General features: G+C 45.3%; 2 protein-coding genes across 2 annotated transcripts in view; both read left to right on the forward strand.

Moving 5' to 3' along the window:
• zdhhc8b (zDHHC palmitoyltransferase 8b) overlaps positions 1–14,566 on the forward strand; it is a 15,345-nt gene extending 779 nt beyond the window's left edge. Inside the window, exons 2-11 of the mRNA XM_008336572.3 lie at positions 7,846–7,967; positions 8,962–9,119; positions 9,226–9,398; positions 10,732–10,834; positions 10,909–11,000; positions 11,161–11,293; positions 11,502–11,607; positions 12,347–12,453; positions 12,592–13,643; positions 13,866–14,566. Of these exons, the coding sequence (XP_008334794.1) occupies positions 7,846–7,967; positions 8,962–9,119; positions 9,226–9,398; positions 10,732–10,834; positions 10,909–11,000; positions 11,161–11,293; positions 11,502–11,607; positions 12,347–12,453; positions 12,592–13,643; positions 13,866–13,998 (2,179 nt within the window). The 3' untranslated portion in view covers positions 13,999–14,566. The remainder of the gene's footprint in view (positions 1–7,845; positions 7,968–8,961; positions 9,120–9,225; positions 9,399–10,731; positions 10,835–10,908; positions 11,001–11,160; positions 11,294–11,501; positions 11,608–12,346; positions 12,454–12,591; positions 13,644–13,865) is intronic.
• A 2,740-nt stretch (positions 14,567–17,306) lies between these two features.
• The window catches only part of dgcr8 (DGCR8 microprocessor complex subunit), a 7,881-nt gene continuing 5,676 nt past the window's right edge, over positions 17,307–19,511 (forward strand). Inside the window, 2 exon segments of the mRNA XM_025053237.1 lie at positions 17,307–17,438; positions 17,988–18,707. Of these exon segments, the coding sequence (XP_024909005.1) occupies positions 17,991–18,707 (717 nt within the window). The 5' untranslated portion in view covers positions 17,307–17,438; positions 17,988–17,990.

Below are 19,511 nucleotides of genomic sequence, written 5' to 3' on the forward strand. Positions count from 1 at the left end.
GTGGGGGGAAAAAGGGGGGAGGGAGCGAGGGCTGACTGGGACTTTTTCATTGAAGTACTGCAGACAGTAGTCGGAGTTGGAATTGTTGCGCTGGTCCGGCAGGTGGGTGTGCGCGTGCACGTCTTTCATTTCGCGCGCGCGTCACGCAGTTCAGCAGCTCGCCGCTAATTTGTGGGTCGCCGTTTCTAAAGCTGTGGTGCGTTGACCGCCGATGGTACGTTAGCTTTGTGTGTGTCCGCAGCGTCGGAGTTGCCGAGTCAGCAGAACGGCGACTTGCTGCTGATTGGCCGAGCAGGTTGTGCGGTTTAGTGTCGGTTTGTTGTGGATCTGTTGTTCCAAATCTGGTCCAATCACAAAGAGAGAGACAAAATGGCCTGAAGGGCCACGTGAGGGTCAGGAGCCACAGGTTGTGAACCCCCTCGGCCCCCCCCACTCTGTTCCAGCTAACGAAGTGAAGCGTTAACTTCTCAGAAAGTCTAACCTGGGCCGCGAACGGACAAGGAGTCCATTCAGGGCGTCTTGGTGGGAGAATGGATCCCTTTGTTAGCACCTCCTGTAGAACGACTCAAATGATGAACGTCGCGACGCCTCGACTCACACTGACTGACCGACCGGGTGGTTCTCAGAACGTTCTGGATCCACAGAACCAGAAACTTTAACGTTGTATTAAAGTTGACTCTGTTGGAGGGAGAGAGACTTAGAGACTTACTGGGAGAGAGAGAGAGAGAGAGTTGTGGGGAAACAGTGGACTGCGATTTTTAAAAATTATTATTATAACTATTTTTGTTGTAATTATTGTCCAGGAATGGTTGATGAACAGAAAAAGAAAGGTTTAAAAAAATGTAGCAAAATGTGAAAATAAAAATCCTAAATTGACGGAAAAAGTTCGGAATAAAAATAGTCAAAGTTTTTAGTTCTTACCTGAAGCAACACATGGTTAATGTTATTTTAGGAATAAATAATACTACATATACTTTAAATAGTACTCCATGATTGACTGTGACTATAACTCTACTTTTTTATATTTAATATTATTTATGTTTTTTTATATTTTATTTGTATTTTTGTATGCTTACTGTAGCTTGATTGAAAAACAATAAGAAAATAACATTGAAATAATTTTAGAAAAGAGCGAAAATAAAAATAAAAAAATTAATTAAATATATGTATATAAATATATATGTATGTATTAAATATATGAAAAATAATATTAGGAAAATATAACGTCTTTAAATGATGATCAATAGTTCACGTGTGTATAAGTATATTTTAATATATTTTTTATATATTTTTGTATTTTTGTATGTTTACTGTAGCTTGATTGTTAAAGACAAAAAACAATACAGAAAATAAAAAAATAACATTTAAAAAAAGAGGGAATATAAAAAAAATGTCTTTAAATGATGACAAATAGTTCATGTGTGTATAAATATATTTTTATATATTTTTAAATTTTTTTAATTTTTGGTTGTTCCGGTCGCTCCCCTTATTTTGGACCACACTCCTGTCGTTTTTTGTTTTTTTTTTTGTTGTTTTTTTCTCTGCTCCTCCTGACGTCACAGCTGAACTAAACGAATCCATGTGAGTGAAGGAGGTGCTGGGAGACCCGGTTGTGCTTACCCCGCCCTCACCCCCCTCACCCTCTCACCCTCACCCTCACCCTCACCCCAGCACCGAGGAGCGCAGACTGTCTGCCGAGTCGACTCTGAGGAACATGTGGGATTAATTTAGACCTCCAGCTTCTCCGCCAAGGCCCCGGCTCCGCCCTCTTTACTCATGTTGTTTTGTCATAGTTCTGGGGAGTGGAGCAGGCTGGGGCTGAGGGTGAGGGTGAGGGTGAGGGTGAGGCACAGGAGTGTGGACCGATCCTGGAAGTGTTGGTTATGGTTCTGGAGAAGTGAGACTGAAATGATCCTGCAGTTGAGTGGGGGAGAGTTCAGAGAGGAGGAAGAGGGGGGAGACTCCTGCTCCTTTTGATATTTTAGACACAGAAGGAGGAAGTAACAGATCTAAAAGATAAAAAAGTCTAGAAATAGTTCTCCGTAGAACATGAATAGAAAAGAAAAAATACTTTTTTATGCCATCTATTGGGGAAATGTGGGTATTGCAGGGGAAAGCCAGAAGTATAAAAAATATATATATAAATATATTATATAAATATAATCTAAATAAATTATACAATTTAAAACATTTTACCGGACCGGATTAAAAAAGCCAAACGTGCCACTTCCGGCCCCCGGGCCTTATTTTGCCCGTGCCTGAGTTAGACCGTGAACAGCGTCGGTAGAGACACGCGTGAAGCCCTGTCAAAATAAAAGTCTCAGGAACATTTTCATAGTGTCACCTGACCCCAACCCTCTCTGCTCACTGATAGGCCGAGTTTGACATCGATGACCTTTTAGCTTTGTTTTAATATCAGTCTTGTTGTTTTATTTTCTCCTGGTCCCTAAGTATTTGACTTCTGGTCCAGGACGGTTCGGCGGAGGCCGGAGTCGCAGAGTCGGAGACTAAATGTGATGGTGTGGAAACTGCTGAGCAGGCGCAATTACACCTGGCAACATCAATCACTGTTGATAAAAGTCCAGCAGCGGCAGCGCCCTCTACAGGCCCACGTGTAACTCAGTTCAGACGGGGGTCCTGAAAAAAACAAACAAAAAAAAAAAAACCTCAGCTCAGCTGAAGAAGCTGCTGAGTCGTTGTTGTGTCTGGAGTGGCTGAAAACAAAAGGGGGGAGGGTGGAGGTGAGGAGGGGTGAGAGCAGCTGCCTGTGTGAGCCTGTTGTTTTATGCCATGGATTGAGGTGTCGTGGCAGGTGGAGCGGCTCCGTCTGTTCGGACCGGAAGCCGAATCATCGAATGTCTGAATGTCGTAAATGTTGCGCACAAAAAAAGTTTAGTTTAAAAATATGTATTTTCCGATTAACTTGCAATTTACCGACCTAGAAAACTGGGCCTGTTTAGTTGAACACGAGGCTCATGCGCTCGCAGGAATTGAAGAAAAACATACACACACAAAGGTCTTCTTCAACACTAACTTTTTTATAGCTATCTGCTGCCCCGTGTGGAAGAGTGTTGAATTGTTCTGCCTGCGTTTTTTGAATTAACGAACACAGAGATACATTTTTTTGCAGTAAATGAAGTAAAGTTTTCAGACCGATTAAGTCGGATTTTGAGACTTTCGACGTGAGTCGACCAGTGATTGTGTCGGAGAGGAAGTCTGAAGAAACTAGAAGAAAGTCATGTGATATTTATTGTTTTCTCTGGGGCCTGGTACTAGGTGACCCATGGTGGTACTGAGTGACCCATGGTCCGATCACCCAGGACCTGGTACTGAATGACCCATGGTCTGGTACTGAGTGACCCATGGTCCGGTACTGAGTGGCCCATGGTCTGGTACTGAGGGAACCACAGTCTGGTACTGAATGTCCCATGGTCCGGTACTGAGTGACCTACAGTCAAGTATTGAGTGACACATGGTCTGGTACTCACCCAGGACCTGGTACTGAGTGACCCATGGTCTGGTACTGAGTGACCTATGGTCTGGTACTGAGTGACACATGGTCCGGTACTTAGTGACCCGTGGCAGGGACTGGGATCTGAGGTCTCTCAGCAGAGCCTGGACGTGTGCTCCAGTTCTCTGGACCTGGTCCTGGTCCTTGTCCTTCTCGATCTCTTGTAACTTCAGCGACACAAGAATGACTTTGTTAAAGAACTCGTAAAAAAAACACAAACAAAACACTGCGGTCGTTAAGATGGCTAACGTGCTACATGCTAGCACCATGACAACACAGTGTCTTTAATGAGGTTCACTCCTCATTTATCAAGACTGGGACTGGTCCAAATGTTTTCCTTGTTTCTTGGTGTAAAAGTTCCGGTCCAGTTCACGGATTAGTTTCACGTGAACCGCGTGCAAACGTCGACGTTTCTCTATGTCGATGATGACGTGTTATTTCTGCAGATCAGGTCAATGTGATGAGCGTTAACGTTAGCTTCTGAGGCCAGAGACCTGGGTTCGAATCCGATACGACAATTGTGACACTTGTAGCGGTTGGCGCGCCTGCCTCGGAAGCAGTGAGTAAGTTGTCCTGGGTTCGATTCCCACAGGAGCCACATACTTGGGCGCCCCCAAGTGGCAGCCTGTTGCAATACAAGTGTGAGATCCATAAGGTTTTAATGATTGTTATCCCTGATGTTCCTTTCTCATGAAGGTAGTGTTAACAATAGTTTGTTAAATTAGCCAACTCTTCGCCGCAGAAACAGATGGCTTTAAAAAAGAAAAAAAAAGTCCCAGTTCACGTCGAATCCTTCTGTGAACAGAGTTGGACTTTTGTTTGGATGTCAACATTTGAGGTCCGTCCAGAGTCGTGTCCCTCCGGCAGTGTCCCCTGCTCTGCTGTGTTGCCGTGCCGACGCAGCCACCGTACCACACACACACGCTGCGTTCACCGCTGTGGAACTGTTGTGATTGTGTAAACTGCCGACTCCCAGGAGCCTCTCTGCCTTGTTAGCAACAACACAAGAGCATTTGTGTGCTCTTTTTATACCCCCCGCCCACACACACTCTCACACATCAGTGTTAATATTGCGATGACTCAACGACTGCCTGGACTAGTTTGTCAGATCGACTGAGTGATGATGTCACATTTAAAAAGAGACAAAGTAATTATTCTGCCCCGGGGGAAACGTCGTTAGCGTTGTTAGCGTTGCAGCTACAGCTGAAATGAATAAGCTGTGATGAGAGTCTAGTTTGACTAAAATTTTTTTTACCCTGGATCTTTGTCGTCATTAGTCCCCTGGTTCCTGTCCCTGTCAAACTGGTACCCCCCGCCCGCCACTTGTCACCAGGGGGCGACTGTGAAAACGTCTGTTGTTGCTGTTGGTGTCTGAGGTTAAAAAGGTAAAGAGCTTTCCCCGCAAGTCAAGTCTGAACAGATCGTGGTTGACGCAACACCGGGACAGATGTTCGGTGACGTTCTCCTGTAGAACAGTCGTCCACGTTGTTCTAGACTGTTCTAAGTTCAGTACTTTGTAGGTGCAGTGGTCTGTGTGCGGTGGTCTATGTGCAGTGGTCTGTGTGCAGTGGTCTGTGTGCGGTGGTCTGTGTGCAGTGGTCTGTGTGCGGTGGTCTGTGTGCAGTGGTCTGTGTGCGGTGGTCTGTGTGCAGTGGTCTGTGTGCGGTGGTCTGTGTGCAGTGGTCTGTGTGCAGTGGTCTATGTGCAGTGGTCTGTGTCCAGTGGTCTGTGTGCAGTGGTCTATGTGCAGCGGTGCAGTTACAGTGTTGTATAAGTTAAGGCCTGAAACAGTGAGAAAGTTCTGGAAAGACTGGGTCGTGACTGTTTCTCGGTGTAGTTGTTTTCGGCAGTACTCCGTCACCTGGCCTCCTTTTTACTCCGACTTCAAATACTCTATAATTAGGGTACTGCGAGTATTTATAGATGGAATTAATCTGTCCAAAACACCTAGCTGCTGGTTTCTCTGCCGTCAACTGAAGTGTCTTCAGACGAAACGAAACGCTGGCAGAGAAGAAGAAGAAGAAGAAGAAGAATTCTGGCAATCGCAAAAAACTATTTATACTACTAATAATAATAATTACTTAAAATATAAAAATAAAATTAAAATAAATATAAATAAAAATAATTATTTGAAACAAGAAGTGGAAGAAAAGCTGACCACAGAAAAAAACATTATTTTAGTCACAAACATTTTAAATTATTATTGTTTATGTCATTATTATTATTATTATTATTATTATTATTATTATTATTATTATTATTATTATTATTATTATTATTATTATTATTATTATTATTATTATTATTATTATTATTATTATTATTATTATTATTATTATTATTATTATTATTATTATTATTATTATTATTATTATTATTATTATTATTATTATTTTATTACTGCAGGATTCAAGAACGTGACAAATAAACATCTTGAAGTCCTGGAGATAGTTTTAACCCGAAGAGTTAGCCTGAAGCTAGCTTTCTACGCTTGAACAAAACCATGTGGAGAGCTAGCCAAAGCTAATCCAGAAATAGCTAAACGTTTTGTTTTCTTGTTGTTTTTTTTTTGTTTTTTTTTACAATGACCAGTTTGGAAAAGAGCAGACGCGTTCTGATTGGATGTGTGTGGAAATCAAACGTCGTCGTCGTTGCTGCTCTCCCTCAGTAACAGGAGCTAACACCCGGAGAAGGAGTAAAAATAAATAGTTCTAATAAAAGCCGTCCGTCTTCAGTCTCCGAGCGAGAAATAAATGTATGTCCTGACATGTGACCCCACTGAAGACAGAGGACGCTGTGGGACACGTGTTGTTTTTATTGACAGTGGGAGAGGACGTTAGCTGTTAGCTGTTAGCATGGTGTCTCTGTGTCTGTTACGGTCTGTGGAGTGGACGTTACCGGACGTCACCTTTGGAAATCTTGTTCTGTTTATAGTTTATTATTGCCACTGTTAATCCCACAGAGCTAACGGCAGCAGCTTACAGTATACGTTGGCAGCTGTGACGCCGGCCGTCCTAAATCTGTCCCAGCATGCATTGTTCAAGGCCACATTTATAGACGGAGCTCGACCGCATGACTCCATTCCTTTGATGTTGTCGGTCGGTCGATATAAAAAACAAAAAAAAACAAAAAAAACAACAGCTTTGGAAAGAACGTAGAGCTGTTTGTCTGCGATCTTTGTTTGGTCTCTGTTTTTCATCCGATCGTTCAGTCGTCGGTGTCGCAGCCTTCAGTTTGTTGATGGTACTGCATTAAAAAAAATACTGCTTTTAAAAATCAACTTATTTGTACAGGGATCGTGGTAGTTGCGTTCCAAGACACAGCGCGGAACAGGAAAAATCGCAAAGTAGAGGCGAGATAGTTAATATATTATTTACGCACTGTATATTAACCCTTTACGAACCTCCCCCACACTGTTATCAACCCTCCAGAGTTGTGAGCCAATCAGTGTGAGGAACAGAAGAACATGCTCAATTAGCCAATAGTGTGCTACGTACGATCTCGTCTAAGTAAACAAAGCTACTAGCGATTGTTCGCAAATGAGTTAATCTCAATCTCAAAATGAGAATCCACATTTTTAAAAACTTAAAAAATATATATATATTTTGTCTTTTAGTTTTCTTTAATTTTTTCACGATATAAAGAATATCGCAATAGTTTATTCTTTTGCGATATAGTGAAAATATCGCAAAAGAATAAACTTTCGCGATATTTTCACTATATTGCAAAAGAATAAACTAAATAAATATAGTGAAAATTTCACGAGATCAGATTTAAAAAAAAATCCGCGATGTACTGAGGGAGCGGAAGGAAATTCGCGACAAAGAGACGGAACGCTGTAGCTGTTAAAGTGTGATCGGAGAAAATTACATGATGTTGTTGTTGTTGTTGTTGTAAAAGTACTTTTTTAGCGTGTTCACTGGAAGCAGTCACTGGAGACGGCGCCTCCCTGTGGCGGGTGAAAAACAAATCTTTATTAATTCTCTTAGACAATTGAATTTATTACTAAAGTAGCGTCAGCCCAGAAACCACAAACCACAGGCATTATGGGAAATGAGCTTCTGTGGTCGGTGGTTTGTGTCAGTGAAATGATTCCGGACTCATAAACCAATTAAAAGACAGAGACGTTACAGACCGAGGTACGAGCGAATCTGAATCCAGAAAAGTCATTTATAAACTGTTGGGTATACAGTGGCCCACCTGTGGGCCGTGACCCTGATGTTTGTTTGTTTTTTTTTAATCTTTTTGCTGTTTATTGTTGTTGAGAAGGGATTCAAACACCTGCCCTCACCTCTGCTCTGCTCTGACCCGCACTCTCCCCTGTGTGCCTGTAGGTGTCCCTGGTTGACCAGCGTGGTCTCCCCTGTCGTCCCCCTCTACAATGGCCTCGTCTTCATCTTCGTCCTGGCCAACTTCAGCATGGCGACCTTTATGGACCCCGGTGTCTACCCCCGAGGTTTGTACCATGGGCTGGTGTTGGGTTCAATGCCCAGTGGTGTCGGCAGGGGGCGCTCATACCCCAAAAATGAATAGAAAAAAATAGGCTTTACATGATGAAAATAACGAGGAGGAGGTTCTACTCTGTTACCGATGAGAACCCTGGTTCCTCAGACTCACCCCGCCCCCTGGAGGTGAGGAAAGGCCTTCTGCTCCCTGCTCCCTTGACAGACCGTCCAGGAATTAGTCGTTGTTAATCCGTTAAGTGTTTAATCTGGGACGCGGCCGGGGATCGGAGGGTGTCGTTAAACAAACGTATCTGTGGAGATCAAAGACATCAGAGGAGTTCCTTTTTGGACCAGGGTTCTTCAGGGTCTTCAAGGTCTTCAAGGTCCTTCCAGGACCGAGGACCTCTGGACTGGACCAGTTGAGGAACCCGAACCACAGTGTGATAAAGAACACCATGTTCTAAACGCTCATGCTTTAAACCAGGGTTGTCAAACATAAGGCCCGTGGCCCAAAACCCGGCCCACTTGGGGAGTTAAATCTGGCCCACTTGATGAATTTTGAAATTAAAAAAAAATATATGGATGTTTATATGGTGGCGCTTTGGCCCAGAGGCAATGTCTCTGTCATTGGTGTGGAACCCCAGGGTTCACCTCCTGGGCAAGTTCGAATCCCGGTTAGGGCGGTTGGTACCTTACAGTGGACTCACCCCCTGCAGGAAGGTTTAGGGGGGGTTGGTACGGTGCAATGTGATTTGGGTGGCGACTGCTGCCCCGCGACCCGGTAATGGATAAGCAGATGAAAATGGATGGATGGATGTTTATATGGTACTCGTCCGGCCCCTCTTGACATCTAACCGGGCTGTGTGAGGCCCCCGAACCTGGAGTTTGACACCCTGGTTTAAACACTTCAAACCGTCGAGATGTTAACAATAATAATAATAAAACGTAAAAAAATCACCGTCCTGTGTGAACTCCGTTGACTGTTTCTCGTCTCTTCCCAATCAGCGGACGAAGACGAGGACAAAGAGGACGACTTCCGGGCGCCGCTCTACAAAAACGTGGAGATCAAAGGCATCCAGGTCCGGATGAAGTGGTGCGCCACCTGCCACTTCTACAGGCCGCCCCGGTGTTCGCACTGCAGCGTCTGCGACAACTGTGTGGAGGTGTGTGTGTGTGTGTGTGTTTATGATCGTACAGCTGATTGGTCTACTTCCTGTGATCAAACCCTCTTTGCCCCAACCCCCTCCACCCCCCGTCGCCCCCCCGCAGGACTTCGATCACCACTGCCCCTGGGTGAACAACTGCATCGGTCGCAGGAACTACCGTTACTTCTTCCTGTTCCTGCTGTCCCTCAGCGTCCACATGGTCGGAGTTTTCTCCTTCGGACTCATCTACGTCCTCCACCACCGGGAGAGGCTGGGAACGCTGCACACCACCGTCACGTATCCTTACGGGGAAACAACCTGAGGATCGGTCAGACGGGGCGGGGGCCGGGTCAGGGGCGGGGTCTGATAGATGGAGCGTTTGAGTGATAAATGACAGGTAAAAGTCATGCAAAAAGGCTAAAATGCTAACATGATTTTTATCATTTTCTACGCCATCTATTGGCAAAACGTGGGCATTGCACGTAAAAAATTGGAGAAGTTTAATGATAATGCAAATAAATGATATAATTTTGGAAAACTTTGGCGGGCCGGATTGAGAAGCCGAACGGGCTGCATCAGGCCCCCGGGCCTTAGGTGGCCCGTGCCTTAATGTTAGATACAAATATGTGATGGTGTGGAACTGGAGTGGACTGTGTACTAACAAGTACTAGCAAGTACTGCAATTAACAGGAAGAAGTTGAGTTGTTTTGATGACTGGAGCAGAAACAGACCAAAAGGTCAAAGGTCAAACTATATAACCAATAATAATAATAAATCATTTTAAATCTTTTTTTTTCGATCCCACATTTGAGAAATTCTTGCGTTAACGTCTGACCTGCTGCGACAGACTGCCCACTTGAGGGCGCCAAGCATGTGGTGCCTCTGGGAATCGGACCCAGGACTACCTGTTCGTTGCTTCCGAGGCAGGCATGCTAACCGCTACACCAGTTTCCCAAACGTTTTTTTCTGGGGACCCATATTTTAGAAGTCACAAACCTGCGCGACCCAAATCAATGGACGTTATTCGTAAACTCCTGGGAAACATGATGCAAGACTACCCAAAAAAACAAACTCTTGCGACCCACCTGAGGGCCGCGACCCAGTCTTTGGGAAACAATGCACTACACTGTATCACGACTAAAGGTCATAGACATGTAAAGTTGTGCCCAGTTGTCGTTGTTGTCATGTCCGGTTGTCGTTGACGTTGTTGTCGTGTCCAGTTGTCGTTGACGTTGTTGTCGTGTCCAGTTGTTGTTGCTGTGTCTCGTTGTCGTTGTTGTGTCCAGTTGTTGTCGTCGTCGTCGTCGTCGTCGTCGTTGTTGTGTCCAGTTGTTGTAGTGTCCAGTTGTTGACGTTGTTGTTGTTGTCGTGTCCAGTTGTAGTTGTTGTTGTGTCCAGTTGTCATTGTCATGCCCAGTTGTTGTTGTTGTTGTTGTTGTTGTGGTGTGTCGTGTGTCCAGTTGTTGTTGTCATGTCCAGTTGTTGTCGTTGTTGTCGTCATTGTCGTTGTCATGCCCAGTTGACGTTGTTGTTGTTCTTGTGTCCAGTTGTTGTTGTTGTTGTGTCCAGTTGTCGTTGTCGATGTCATGCCCAGTTGCCGTTGTTGCCTCCCTGACTTCAGTGCGTCCAGTCTGGTGGTGATGTGTATCACTGGGCTGTTCTTCATTCCAGTCGTTGGACTCACTGGTTTCCACATCGTCCTAGTGGCTCGAGGTCGGACGACCAACGAACAGGTGAGTAGAGGGAGAGTGTGTTTGTGTGTGTGTGTAACTCTTCACCTGCTCTGATTGGCTGCTCTCTGCCTCAGGTGACAGGGAAGTTTCGTGGTGGAGTCAATCCCTTCACCAAGGACTGCTGCAGCAACGTGGAGTACGTCCTGTGCGGTCCTTTAGCGCCAAGGTGAGACTGAGAATGTTCCGGAAGAGTTAAAGCAACAAGACCAGATGGTCAGTGGTGGTCAGTCTCTGGCCCGCGGTTCCTGTGTTCAAAAAGTGAAAACCTCCTTAAATCAGACAGGAAGTCGTCGTCGCCCTCTGGTGACACGTCTGTCTCCCCACAGGTATGTACTGGACTCCACGAAAAGACCTCACATCAAAATCCAGCCGCCGTTCATCCGACCGGACCTGAGTGACCGACAGATGACGGTGAAGGTCAGTGACAACGGCCTTCACGGAACCATCGTCAGCTCCAAGGTGAGGCCTGCAGGATTTATATTAAAATTAAATTTTCATTTTTACATATTTTCAATTTCATTTTTACATATTTTCAAATTAAATTTTCATTTTTACATATTTTCAATTTTACATTTTTACATATTTTCATTTTTACATTTTTATATTTTTACATCTTTACATATTTTCATTTTTACATTTTTTCATTTTTTTCATTTCTCTCTTCTAGTCTAAAGTCAGTCTGGACGCCCTGGATGAAAACGGAGCCCAGACGCCGCTGCCGCCCAAAGCCGAGCGGTACAACCAGCTGAGGGGTCAGGTGATGTCCAGTGAAGGTGGGCAAGGCTCAAACACAGAGACACAGAGTTTTGTTTGACGTTCTCGTGGTTTTATTTTTTTATTTTTTATTTTTTTTCTTCTGAGTCACATGGTGTGGGCGGAGGGTCGTGATTGGAGCTCATGAATTTCATTTCAAGTCCCGTTGATCTAACCGATCACAGGCATCAGATTAAATGAGTGGTCTACAGTAGCGGGGTGGTGATGACGTCACGGGCGTCGTGTCCACGTTTACCAGCAGGTTGTCTTCTGTCGAGATCTTGTGCCTTTTTTTTTTTTTTTTTTTTACATGGGAGGCAGCGCTTCATGTAATTTCGTGGAGCAACACTGCCACCCGGAGGCTGTAAGCGGGTACTGCAGTGGGTCTAAACAGACAAACAACCGTTTACACTCAACGTTTAACTGTTGTAAAATTGAATTAACGACGTTTTCGCCGTGTGCTGGTGTGTAGCGTGTTAGCATTCTTTATCTGAGGCTAAAGCTAAGCTAACTAACGGTTATTTCAAAATCTGTGAGGTGAAGAATCTACAGCTGTAGCGTGGATATCAAAACATATCGGCTGCGGAGACCCCTGGTGGTGAGACATGGGAGTTTTCTCAGAGAGATTTAGTTGACGCCAAACATGAATATTCATTAATTAGTTACGTCATAATCAGCGAAACTGCTATCGTACATGTTTGTTTTTTACATTTTACTCCGTGATATCGACCGTCTCTTCCGTGTTTGTCTGTGTTCTAGAGAGTTCCCTTTCTGCCCAGACCCACCCCTCCACTCCGGTTATGTACAAGTTCCGGCCGTCCTTCGGGACCATGCCCAAAGTCCACTACCACACCGCGGGAGAGAAGGTGAGACGGGGGTCTGCTCAGCTTTAATGGGTTAGCAATAGATGCTAAAGCTAGTTTTAAAATCTGGTCTTCTACAGGACAATTGGACCACTTTTCTAATTCAAAATCTCATCTTCACTATTTTCTCGTTCGTCTCAGATCATCCTGGGAAACGATCGGACCACGTCGGCCATTTTGGAAGAAGGTGTTCTGTCTCACGACTACAGGTCGGAGCCCAACCTGGACCTGCCCGAGTACAACGACACGGCCCTGCTTCGCAACTTCCAGTCCTCTCCTTTCCAGTTGGACTCCGACCCCGCCCCGTACAGGCTGGTGGGCCTGCGGCAGGGTCACCGCAGGCCGCAGAAGGGTCAGCTCCACGCCCTGCAGCCGCACACGTCCACCCCGTACAAGGGCGTCTTCTCCCCAAACACCCGCTCCAACCGCAACGGCAGCCTATCGTACGACAGCCTCCTGAACCCGACCGTCTCCCCGGGCGCCGCCAACGAGTGCTCGGTGCACCGCGGCATGTCATCTGTGGGGTTCCATTCCCCGTTCCTCCCCGCCAGAATGTGCCACGTCCGGGAACCCGAGGCGCAGCGCCACCAGGTGTCCCTGGCCTACAGTCCGGTGGTCATACCCAGAGGGCTGGGCAGGCAGTCCCCACGCCCGCAGCACAGAGACCCGTCTCCGGTGCGCTACGATAACCTCTCTCAGACCATCATGGCGTCCATCCAGGAGCGCAAAGAAATCGAGGCGAGGGAGAAGCAGCAGGTCCTGCGGGGGCGCTCTCAGCCCCACATATGCGCCCAGGACTCTGGCGTGTTCGACACGGGCTACGCGTTGACTCACAACGCCTGCTACCCGGACGGGCCCCGAGGCCCCGGCTCCGTGGGCCCGGTGTCCTGTGGTGGATCCCGGGAGAACTTGATGGGGACGGGCGTGATCGGCTACGGCCAGCGGACTCCCGTGTTACGCCACTCGGGCTCCACGCTGGGCCGCGCCCCCAGGACTTCAAGCACCTCCCTGCACACTGAGCACAGTAGCACCAACAGCAGTCAGAGCAGGCACACGGGCCCCGAGGGGCCGTACCAGTCCCCGGTCCACCAGCCCCACTCCCCGGCCACGCCCCGCTCTCCTTCGTACTCCCACCACAAGTTCTCCCACGTCGGCGTCCCGGAGAGGACGGAGTCGCCCCGTATGGGTTCCAGGTACGAGTCCTGACCTTAGCCCTGTGATACTGCATACCCTGAGAGCACAGCTCCCTCTGCTGGACAAACACAGATAATAATCAACACAATCGAAGTTAAATTAAATTAAACAGTTACTTTTTATTGTAAAGATGTTTTAAAATATGAATACGTTTCACCACCTGGTGTCACTGTCCCCCCCCACATGTTAAACCATGTCTTCTTCATCTCTCTGTCATTCAGGGACAACGTGAAAGTTAACGGACAGATGGACTACAGCCCCGGCCCCCAGGGCGCCCCCCTCAGCCCTGGTCGCTACAGTAATGTCCGAAAGGTCACGGGGGTCGGAGGAACCACCTACGAGATCTCTGTGTGAGTGGGAACGACCCCTGACCTCTGACAGAGACCAGGAGAACCAGGAGGACACTTATGTGATGATCCAAACAGGACTGGACAAACAAACAGACACAGACTGTCCTCTGTTACTTTGTGTCTTCAGTGTGATACAGTGGTGTGGACGCGGTGGACGTGACGACTTTGGACTGTCCACTCCTGCCTGTCTGTGCCAAAAGTCTCGCTTCCTAAGGGACAAAATGTCCCGTGGGTGTGTGTTTGTTTCACCGTATGTCCTAACATGAGGGTATTGGACTGAGGGACAGGTCTGTCCACTCTGGACTGTTCTCTCCTCTGTGGACTGTCCACTTTGGACTGTCCACTCTGGACTGTCCCCCGTGGACTGTCCACTCTGGACTGTCCTCTCTGGACTGTCCTCTGTGGGTTCTGGTTCTGATCTAAGACCAGCAGGACTGAGGGGACGTTCTGGACAGGTGTGAGGTTAGAGGTTTTTTTGTGGAAAACATTTAATGTTGTTGACGGTGAGTCTGGTTCTACAGTAGATCAGAAGACTTCAGTTTGAAGGGGGGGTCAGGGGGTCAGTGGCGGGGGGGGGAGGGGGGGGCGGGGGGGTCAGATATACACACCGTCTGTTTGTGTTTGTGGGGACATTGATGAGGAGTTACTGCAGGATCAGTAGTTGAAGGGGATGAGATGATGATGATGATGGTGATGATGATGAAGATGGTGATGATGATGATGATGATGATGATGATGATGATGAAATTGAAGAAATGGTTCTAACAAAAAACTATAAATTAGAGAGAGGGTGAGAGAACCAGGTGACGTGGGATTTCTGTAATTTTTTTTTTTCAATGAAACACAGAGTATTACTTCGTACACAGTGCCTTCATGTCTGGACAGGGGGCGCTCTAACCCTTTGGACTTGTGGTTTAAAAATAGAGAGCGCAGTCTTGGAGGCGTCAGACCGGCCAATCAGGCGTCTCCGACATCGTCCTGTAGTCCGGTCAGGGTCTTTTCTGGATCTGGATCAGGACCCAGATTTCTCAAGAACTTTATTTTCCTTTCCTAAAAAAAAAAAAAAAATTATTGAAGGTCAAAGGTCACGACCTCCAGTCTAAAGAACGCACTTTTTAAAGAAAGAAAAAAAAAGAGGTTCTGATCAGGTGACTTTTCTGTCGCGGCCACGGGCGACCGTGTAGACGGACTGAAAATATAAGAGACATATATGAGAAATATATATATATATATTTATACTATATTACAGATAGAAATAATATTAGACATTTAAAAAAAAATGAAGATAATGATTTAAAAGTTCAGAGTGAAGTCCATGAAGTCGGACTGGACTTTTTCATGGACGTTCTTTCCGCCCCTCTCTCTTCCTCACCCTTTTCCTCTCCCCCTCCAGCTACAGTATTAGTGATCCACTGCACCACTGTTCGGCCACCGCTCTCTCTCTCCGTAACAGTTAGATCTGCGGAACCGTTTCAAGACCGAGGCACAGTTTCAACTCTTACGTTTACTACGATATGCAAATGAGTCAGCGCTAGGCTAGCTAACGTCCCCCGCACCGGAATGTTTTTCTTATCCGTAACGATGGGAATCAAACGTGAACTTTGACAGTTGTCATCGGGAGAAGTCTCGCCCTTCACTGTGACAGAAAGGTTGACCTCCACAAACGGGAGGGGACGGGGGTTCAATCTCCGCTCCTGGATGTTAACCAAACTCGTGGTTTTCACCTCCTGGCGACTCTTGGAGGTTCAACTCCACTGCCTTACTTCACTGTGTTTATTCTAACGCCAGATTTTCAACGGTGTGTTTGTCTAGTATTTATATGTATATATGAAAAATAATTTCTGTTCTAATATTTTTTGGTTGTTTTTTTTGTTTTTTGTTTATTTTTGACAAATATCTGTTGATCAGGAGTGAAGCAGCAGAAAAAACCAAAACCATAAAAACCTTACAGTACTGCAGCCGTTCTGGACGGGGGACCGTCCTCGGTTGGACATTGCTGCGGGTCAGGGACCGTTTCCTGACGGCAGTCGTTCTGACACTAACGGAGATTTTCCCCCCTGAAACCTATGAATGTGTTGTCGGTGAGAGTCGGTAAATTATATCTGTACGTGTACAACGATGGCTGTGGAAGGAGGCGAACTGGAGAAGAATCAATAAAGATTTGATCTCCATTGTCAGCATGTGATTTGGGGGGAGGGGTGGAAGATAAAGGGGGTGGTGGGAGCAGATCGCAGCAGTCATCAGGTGAAGGCTGGGGTAAAAGAAAAATCAAAATATTAACCTTTTTGCGTGTTTCTCATCAAATAGAGTATTTTTGAAAGAAAAAGAAATTCCGGAATTTGTAAAAAAAAAGTAACAATTCTTTTTGTCAGATGTTTTATGGAAAATTATGATGAATTCTTTTGAAAGAAAAATCTAAATCTTTTCTGCACATTTCTCATGAAATTAGAGCGTTTCAAATTTTTTTATTTTTTCATATGTTTTTTCCAGAATTGAAAAAAAAATCTAAAAAAAAAAACTTGTTTATGTTTTCTGTATGGTTCTCACCAAAATATAGTGTTTGTTAAAAACAATTTAAGAAAAAAACATTTAAAGAAGAAAAATGTTTTTGATTTTCTTTGGCAAAACCCTATTTTTAAAAAAAAAATTTTACTTAGAAAAATCTAAGTTAGCATGTCACTTTCGTCAGATGTTGAAAAATTATGATAAAAAATTTTGTAAAAAACAAAATCAGAATTCATCTTTTCTGCTTGTTTCTCATGAAATTTTCCAGATTTATTTTTATGGAATTTTTCAAAGAAAAAAAAAAGTTGAAAAATGTTGATGATATTGTTTGGAATTTCTTTTTCAAAATGTAACGTTTTCTGCAAGTTTTCTGAGAAATTTAAGGAAAAACTTTTTTTTCTTTTTTCCCCTAATTTTTGGTCAGATGTTGAAAATATTTGATGGATTTTTTGAAAAATCAAAATGTATCTTTTCTGCGTGTTTCTGTATTTTCCGGAATTTGAAAAAAAAATCTAAAAAAAAGAAAGATCTAATTTAGCACGTTTACGTTTTTTGTTTGTTTCTCACCAAAATATAGTTTGTTAAAACATTTGAGAAAAAAAATCTTAAGGAAAAAAAATTTAAGAAAAAAAAGTTTTTGAATTCTTTCGGCAAAACCCTAATTTTTGTTCAGCTGTTAAAACATATTGATTAACATATTTGTTAATCAATGTTGGCAACGAGGATCTTTGAGAGATGTTGTAATTGGATCGCTCATCTGTCAATCAAGAAAAAGCCGGCGCGGGGAGGAGGGGCTTGATGAGCCGGTGCAGGGTTTTGTTTTTTTTTTTTAGCAAGATGGCGGGGCTCCTCGTCGTCCCTCGTGGCGGTACATCTAAAATTAAGTAAATTAGACGGTAGCTAGGTTCCCAGTGAGCGACAACCTCGGGACATTTATCGGCAAGTATTGATATAATACACTGTATGGTTGAATTTAACCCAAGTTGCCCGCGTCCGCCGACGTCTCCGTTCATGCGGCGTTAGCTCGCTTGCTATCATTTAGGAAAGAACGTTAACGGCCGCTGCAGTCACGGCAGCTGCGCTACGAATAGTCTCTAATAGTATTTTAACATATAACATCTGTATTTAGACGCCGACAGAGACCCGCCGTGTCACTACGAGGCTAACTAGTCGTGAAGTGACCGAGCCTTCTCTCCAGCCTCCAGAAGACCGACCCCACCCCCCACATCCCCCAGTGGAGAGTGATTAGAGCCTGGTTCTCATTCTTAAGCTGAATTCATTGTGATTTCCAATAATTGAGACAGTGATTCTGAAAAGCTGTCTACATTAATGAAAAGAACAATGTAGTCAGCTTAGCGTATTCTCGACTGGTACGAGGTGTAACCCCCGGGGGAAACTGCTACTGCGCTAGCCTCCGCTAATCTAACACAACACGTTAGCCAGTGTATGTTTTAGGGTTTGTTTGTTTGTTTGTTTTTTAACGTTGAGGAAATGGAGGTAGACGAGCTTCTTCCCCCTCTTCCCTTGGAGCCACCTCGTGATTTTGGCCACGATGAGGAGAGGGCACCTCCACCACCTCCCCTGCAAACGTCCAGTGACGCAGAGGTAATGGACGTTAGCTCTGGTGGTGATGGATACACGTACACCCCAGGGAATGGGGAAGCCAAGCCGCCGCCGCAGCAGTCCCAGTCCCTTGGCAACGCCTCAACGCTCACTTTCTGTAGCCACTTCGCAGACGAGGCTAGTCCCGGCGCGCGTTGCCCACGAACAGCGCGACACGCTCCGCCGGTCACCAACTTCCTGCCGGATCACAAGCTCCTCAGAGACGTGAAGATCAGCGTGAGCTTCACGGAGAGCAACCACAGCAAAGACAGGAGGGTTCAGTACACGGGTGATGCTCAAGAGGGAGGTCGCGACCCCGGCCCGCACCACCTGAACGGTGGCACGCATGACTCCAGGGGTGAGGAGGAGGAGGAGGAGGAGGAAATGATGGGTGAGGGTAGTTCCGGTGCGGAAACTGTACCACGGCCGCCCCGGTCGGAGGAGGCCGTGGAGGCAGAGCAGGAAAACAAAGTAGAGTTTACTGTTCTGGACGAGTTTAATTTCAACTTCCTGGATCACGAGGACGGGGATCACGACAGCTTTACGTCCAAAGTCATAGTCCAGCAGGCGCACACAGACGAGGAGGCGGTGTCGTACTCCTACGAGGTATGTCCATGTCCTCCAGTTGTGTCACCCGTCCGTCCGTCTGTCCGTACGACACCTGTCACTCACATCGATCACCTGTCAGAGTGAGGACTCAACCATCACAACATTGGTTCCATGTTCCGTAGTGATGTGCCGTTCGCGAGTGATTTGTTGGATATGAAAGATTCGTTCATATTGAACGAATCGCTCTCAGCGAATCCAGGTTCAAAGATTTGTTCAAAGATCGGTCTCACAGATTCGTTCTCTCAGATTCGTTCAAAGATTAGTGCAAAGATTCGTTTTTGCAGATTCGTGCAAAGATTTGTTCAAAGATTCATTCTCGCAGATTTGTTCTTGCAGATTCGCTCAAAGATACATTCTCTCAGATTCGTTCAAAGATTCGTGCAAAGATTCGTTTTTGCAGATTCGTGCAAAGATTCGTTTTTGCAGATTCGTGCAAAGATTCATTCAAAGATTTGTTATTGCAGATTCGTTCAAAGATTCGCTTTTGCACTTTCGTTTTCGCAGATTCGTTCAAAGATTCATTCTCTCAGATTTGTTCAAAGATTCGTTTTTGCAGATTCGCTCAAAGATACATTCTCAGATTCGTTTTCGCAGATTCATGCAAAGATTTGTTCAAAGATTTGTTCTCATAGATTTGTTCAAAAATTAATTCTCTCAGATTCGTTCTCGCAGATTTGTTCAAAGATTCGCTTTTGCAAATTAGTTTCATTTGTCTGCTGTAAAATGAATGAAATGATTCGTTCATTTTACCGTTCGGGAGTCAGAGATCCAAATCAGTACAAATAGTCAATCTTCCCTACA

This window comes from Cynoglossus semilaevis, chromosome Z, assembly GCF_000523025.1.
Source record: "Cynoglossus semilaevis isolate Cse_v1.0 chromosome Z, Cse_v1.0, whole genome shotgun sequence".
Taxonomy (NCBI): Eukaryota; Metazoa; Chordata; class Actinopteri; order Pleuronectiformes; family Cynoglossidae; genus Cynoglossus; species Cynoglossus semilaevis.